General features: G+C 37.8%; 1 protein-coding gene across 1 annotated transcript; it reads left to right on the forward strand.

Moving 5' to 3' along the window:
- The first annotated feature begins 4,295 nt into the window (after positions 1 to 4,295).
- On the forward strand, positions 4,296 to 5,361 carry LOC149612318 (zinc finger MYM-type protein 1-like). Its single transcript, XM_089858581.1, has 2 exons — positions 4,296 to 4,982; positions 5,050 to 5,361. The coding sequence occupies exons 1-2, from the start codon at positions 4,296 to 4,298 to the stop codon at positions 5,359 to 5,361; spliced, it is 999 nt and encodes a 332-aa protein (XP_089714707.1).
- Positions 5,362 to 6,694: the final 1,333 nt, after the last annotated feature.

Below are 6,694 nucleotides of genomic sequence, written 5' to 3' on the forward strand. Positions count from 1 at the left end.
ACAATCTTCTGAACCACAAATGGGTTTTGTTGAATACCATGGAGGTTAGTCTCGCCAATTGTTAGCCAACGCAACACAAAACTTTCATAGAATCAGTAGTGAAGTGTACTATTCAGGTAGAGAATCTGTATTCAAAATAAACTATTTCTTTGACAATGTGAAAACCAACGAGTGAGGGCTATGGCTTTATTACTATGTTGTGAAAATGTTTTAAATAATTGTAGGCACATGCAGCCCATATGGTAAATTTAAGAATTTTTCCTACATGAGTGAGAAAAGTAATTCTACACTTCATTGCAATTGTTTAAAAAAATATATTTCAAATTAAAGAAAATGGAATAAAGTAGTATGTAAATAAGAGAACGGGATGGGTATGAATTTGCCATAGAGATAACATGGGGTATGAAAAAGTGACCATACGTCCCGTTTTCGCCGGGACAGTCGCGTTTTTTTAAACTTTGTCCCGGTGTCCCCGAAGAATGCCTCGGGACACTAAAAAGTCCCGTTTTCTCGAAATTGTCCCAGTTTTGATTATCGCGCGTAGTTCATATGAAATCGGGCCAGGCCTCTTGTTTTTAATAGAAAAACCCAACCCGACCCGTTTTTTTCCTAAAAAATCCGACCCTCATTTCTTCTAAAAAATATAAAAATCCGGCCCGATTTTTTTTTGTGCCAGACCCGACCCAAAACGGGCCCGGGTCGGGTCTGGTCGGAAAACCCCGATAACATCTGGGAGCCCGACTCGTCTCTACCCCACTCTCTAGACAAAATCCCCCGGTAATAATCCCCCAACATAGTCAAAATAAAAAGCAATATATAATCTAAAATACTAGCTGCTTCAGCGATCTGATTGTGTAATGGATAAGGCGTTAAACAGCGGAGTGAGGATGGTGGGCTTGAGTCCCCGAAGATATGTAAATAACATTAAAATTTGGTTTGACTTATTTGTAATTATTTGGTCCACTCTCATTCATTTTCAGAAAAAAAGGTTTACGTAGCAATAATGAGCTCTGGGCGTAAATAATATTGAAAATTTGCAAATATGAAAAAGTTTTGATTTGGAAATGTTAATGGGTGGTGTCATTGACATTCAATATTGCCTTTCAGATTGACAATATTTTAATTTTATTAAAAAATTATATGAGTTTGGTTAGATTAGAATAGATATGGTTAGTTAAGGTTGGGTTAAGTTTTGTTTGATTAGGTTAGAGTTAGGTCGGTAATATTTTGGATACAATGTGACCCTTTTTCCAAAATATTGTTGTTTGTCTTCATTTACTTTCGAAATAACATTACGCCTTATTGAACAATAATGTTTCTTATTTTTAAACTCTTAATAAAATAGAGCTTTCTCAAATCATTTTTCTCAAATGGTATGAGAATTGTAAATGTTCTAGCGGGTGTTTAAAATTTAAATTGTCAGTCGCGTAGCAGTCTCATAACCCCCTGTGTGATGAACTCCTGGTGGCGGTAAATACATGAAATTTCGAAATTCGTAGGTTTTTGATCTACTTGCGGGGACCAACTTGGGGGAGTTAGAATTTTTTCACTATTATTTTCTAACTCCCCGTGGTGTAATTTAGTCAGAAACCACTGCTGGTTGGGAGAGTTAGAAAAAGTAAAATTCCACCAAATTGGTAGCACTTGTAATCATTTTAGTGTCATTGGTGAAAATGGGGAGTGATTGAACATCTATTTATGTTATCTTTCCTTATAAACCTTCATATTGATTTAAACTAGGGTTTGGGGTATTTTGTTGAAAACACATTTTGGGGGAAATATTTCCTGTGGCTGGGGGTATTTTGTCATCGACATCCATTCGGAGGATTGTATCCCGGGGGATTTTGTTCCATATGTAACGGGATTATGTCCTTTTTTGACTATGATGGGGGATTATGTCCTACAATCATTACTGAACTAGGGGCCGCAAAATAAAAATTTTGACTACGAAACTAAATGAATCCTTTATCGTCCTCAAACTTTCACAAAATAGCCCACATTTCAACCCATCTTGCCTGCTTCTTATTGGAGCTTCAGTAGCATTGCGCTGAATCCCAATCAACCAAACCCAATCCCATTCGACCGAAAAAACCCGCACTTTGGCGGATTTACGAGTCTTTCCCCGAAAAACTCGTACTTTGGGTTTTCCTGGTGGAATTTAAATACAAAAAATGCCGGGAACTCAAAGTGAAAATTACATTAACTTAAAACAATTTAAGGCCTACTTAAAATGAACACTAGATTCAAACATTTTCTAAATTTTTATTTTAAAACTAAGGATTATAAGAACAAATAGTAATAAATGAAGAAAATATGACCAGCCTGGGGTGCTATTCTGAGGCGTTCGTTTAAGCTACCGAACGGCCTACCGATCGGATCGTAACGAAGATTTTGAAGAGATCCCAAAAGTAGCAATTCTAAGCGCGCCTCTCAATCCGTTCGTGACGATCGCGCTTTTCGGTACGGAATTGTAGGAGGTTTTTTTCCTCCTACTCTTGGTATGGATGACCATGTAGTAAATAAAGTAAGTGCCTCCCGCTTGTCGTTGGACGATTTTGTTCCAGTTTTATCTCAGAGTAATTATTAATAATGAGATATAGTTTGTTATTAATTTGTGTAATTCATTTAACTAACGTGTGACTGTAAAAGTAAATAGTATCGCGTATAAACAAAGTAGACTTTCGTTGCAATATTAAGAAAAATCAAGACGTCGCTAAGCCTTGGTCATCTTTTAAAATTGATGCTTTTGCGACTTGGAAAGAAAACCCTAATCGTTCAGAAAGGGGGAAAAAAGCCACCTATAATATGGTGAAGCCACGTGCATATTTTTTAGTTCATTGACGTGCAGTGCCGGATTACCGAACAAGCTAACTAAGCTTCAGCTTAGGGCCTCGCCCTGTAAAGGGCCTCAGCATCTCAAGGACGACCTCGAAATTCCCATAAGGGTCGCGTTCCGCAACCCAAAATTTTATACATCGCTGACCAACCGCACCATACTATCTCTCTGATTTACCGCGATTCTCTTCCCGAAGCATACCGTTCTCAAATCAAAAAATATTTCGGCGATCGGTTTTGGATATGAAATGTTTCAAATTCGACACGAGTGACACTGCCCTCTAGAGCCTCTATTGTTAAAAAAAAACCTTATGTCGCTTGCGGATTTTACAATTATCATGTTATAATAGTGTTGTACGAATGAGTCTCTCTCACGAAGTGGGTTGAGGAAAAGCGAAGGGTTTTAGCAGCCTTAAAAACTGTTGCGCTCCCCCTTCGCGCTCAGGCTTAGAAGAGAAAAATATTATATGTCACTGCACGTGATGTCTGTGGCAGCGAGGGTTGGAAATTCCGCTGAGCTGAGGGGGAAACGCGTTGAGACTCGAGTAATAGGCGGGAAGGCGGCGTACCGCGTGCGAGCGTAGGCGAGTGGCTAGTATTTATGGAGGAATAAATTTTTCTCTAGAATTTGTGTACAATACCTTTCAACACAGCTAAGTTTCTTAGGCCTTACATAAAAAATTATAAGTAGACTGTTTATTAGTGGGTATTTCCATTATGAAGAGAAGTTTTGAGAGCGGATCTCAAAAGAGAAAAAAGAAGCAAGTTCTCGATGCTCAAATTAACGCCTTTACAAAAGTCGACCGGTTTTTCAAAAAAACCTTATCTGGGGATCAGCAAAACTCGCCACAAATAAAAGATGATACAAGGGATGATCAGCGAAATTTGCCAGAAGTAAAAGATGTTGCAATTGAAGTAAAAGATGTTGCAATTGAAGTAATTTTGGACCATACAGCCGATAATAATGTTGTTGAAGAAGTTACTAATAAGCCTCATGAAATCCAACCAATACCTTCATCTTTTCACTCTTCGGAGGCGCAAGTTAATTCTCATCCTCGGTCTAATGACCTTGGTTTTTGGGGTCAAAAAATAACGGAAAGTGAAATTCAATTTTGGGTAGAAAAAGGAGTATCAGAATGCCAAAACTGGGATAAACCCTTTACTAATTCCAAAAGAAATATAAAAACCAATCGAGGTTTTGCACAAAAAGCGTCTTTCAATCAACGAAAGCTAAAGGCGAAAAATATGAAAGAGAATGGCTAGTTTATTCACCAGCTACTGGATGTGTCTTCTGTTTTGTATGTAAGATGTTTTCAACCTCAGAGACTGCATTCACAAAAGGGTTTAGTGACTGGCGCAATACATTACTAATCCAAGGACATGAAAACTCGGAAGATCATAGAAGGGCGTTAATAATATATCTATCGAGAAAGCGTGGCACATCTTTAAATTCAAGTTTGATGCAAGAAATAAAAGTTGAACAAAAATACTGGAGAAGTGTACTTGAACGAGTAGAGGCTGTCATATATTCTTTAGCGGAGCGTGGATTAGCTTTTAGAGGAGATGATGAAAAATTTGGTTCCCTACATAACGGAAATTACCTTGCATCTGTGGAACTTATTGCGAAGTTTGACCCTTTTATAGCAGGTCACATAGAAAAGTATGGAAATCGTGGAACAGGAAACCCATCGTATTTATCAAAAACGATATGTGATGAAATAATTAAACTAATGGCGAAAAAAGTACGAAAATCAATATTGGACGATTTAAGAAAAGCAGGTTACTTCAGTATTTCTGTGGATTCAACACCAGATCTTTCACACGTTGATCAACAGACCGTTATTCTTCGGTATGTGACCCATGATGATCCGCATCCTACCGAACGTTTTTTAACGTTTCTCAAGCTTGAAGGGCATACCGGTGAAGCCATGGCCAATCAGGTTATTGAATACCTAATTAATGAATGCCAGATAGATTTTATCAAATGCAGAGGGCAATCCTACGACAACGCAGCCAACTTGTCTGGAAAATTTGAAGGGATGCAAAGTAGAATCATCGATGTGAACAAATACGCAACTCATGTTCCCTGCGCTGGCCATTCATTGAATCTTCTTGGGCAAGCAGCCGTTTACTGTTGCTTAGATGCAGTAACATTTTTTTGGAATTGTACAACAGATTTACACTTTTTTTTCTGCTTCAACAAAACGTTGGAAGGTACTTATATCTTTATTTGACCCAAAATCCAAAGTACCGAAAAGACTATCGGACACAAGATGGGAGGCTCATTCAAAATCAACGTCAGCCGTATTAGAAGGCTACAATAAGTTTATTTTGGCTCTGCAAAACTTACACGATGATACTGAGGAAAAGGGGGATACGAGGAGAGAAGCGGGAGCTATTGAAGAAAAAATGGAAGAACTCGAATTCATGTTCATGCTTATTTTTTGGGATCGCGTTTTAGACCGGTTTAGAAAAACTAGTAAAGCGATTCAAGACCCGAAAATCTCATTAAGTACTTGCGCATAAATGCACGCTAGTATCATTTCGTTTTTAAAGGACACAAGAGGATGTTTTGATGAAATAGAAGGTAAAGCAAAGCACAAGTTACCGGATAAGGACTACAAGACTACTACTAAAAGGAAGATAAAGAAAAAAAGCATTTTGGCGATAGTAAAACGGTTGACGCTGATAATGAACTTTCTCCAAGAGATAAGTTTCGAATTAAAAGTTTTATTCCCATCATGGATGCTCTTGAAACAAAAAGAGCACTGGCTTACCAAGAAGTAGCAGGATTGTTTTCCTTTCTAGTAACTTGAGGCATCTCAGATAATGATCTTTCAGAGGGCGTCAATCGACTAATGGAAACCTATACCGAGGATATCGACGATCGATTAATCGGTGAATTAAAACATTTCCATATATATGTTAAAGATCACTATCAAGAAACAATTAATTCTGGAAGCCAAGATGCCTTTCGAGAACTTTATAAGATCATTATTGAACATAAAATAAAACCTGCTTTCACAGCAGTAGAATCCATTTTACGTTTATTTTTGTGTATAATAGGAAGAAATTGTTCAGGAGACAAAGATCCTTTTCCAAACTTAAACGAATTAAAAACGAACAGAGAACCACTATGGGACAATCCAAACTTACCGAATTAAGCATTCTAAGCATAGAATCAGACAAACTCAGATCTTTGCCATTTGATGTGTAGCAAGGATATTGGATAGTGTCATGGAAAACTACCTATTCCCGTACTTTTCCATGATAACGTTGTTTATTACTTTTAAACCCTTCCCTGTCCGGGGATTTCCAATGACGTGGTTGGAGAACGGGACCCCGGGGCAGAGGAGAGAGAGTAAAGAAAGGACAGTACGTTCTTAACGCTGTAAGAGGAAACACGAAATCCATTAAAGATCTTTTTGATTCAACTTTGTTTCTTCATTTATATCCAGAGTCGCGATTTCATCTTAGTAGTGATCGAGTTATTTCAAGGATTACTAAACCTCGTCACAGATGATGTTATTGACAACTTTGGCAATTGAAAAATCGAGGGAAAAAATGTTCTAATATTAAAAATTCAGTAAATTGTTTGTATGTTTGGAAGAATTTTGTCAATAAACGCTATGTATTTTTCACTTTGTGTAGACAAGGGCCTCAAATATTTTTTATAGCTTAGGGCCTCTATAGAGTAATTTCTTTCCCATATACGGCAACGTCATAACCCTCTATCTCTTACCTTAGTGATATCCCCCCTCCCCTTCCCTTTCGGGGGCAAATAGTATTCTCTAGTACAAAGTTGCCCCTAACGTAGGGGATACACAGTTCACTCCCTCTCTCAACCGAAATTACTCTA

This window comes from Phalangium opilio, unplaced genomic scaffold (genome assembly GCF_054372755.1).
Source record: "Phalangium opilio isolate 3A_F unplaced genomic scaffold, DU_Popi_V2 ptg000246l_1, whole genome shotgun sequence".
Taxonomy (NCBI): domain Eukaryota; kingdom Metazoa; phylum Arthropoda; class Arachnida; order Opiliones; family Phalangiidae; genus Phalangium; species Phalangium opilio.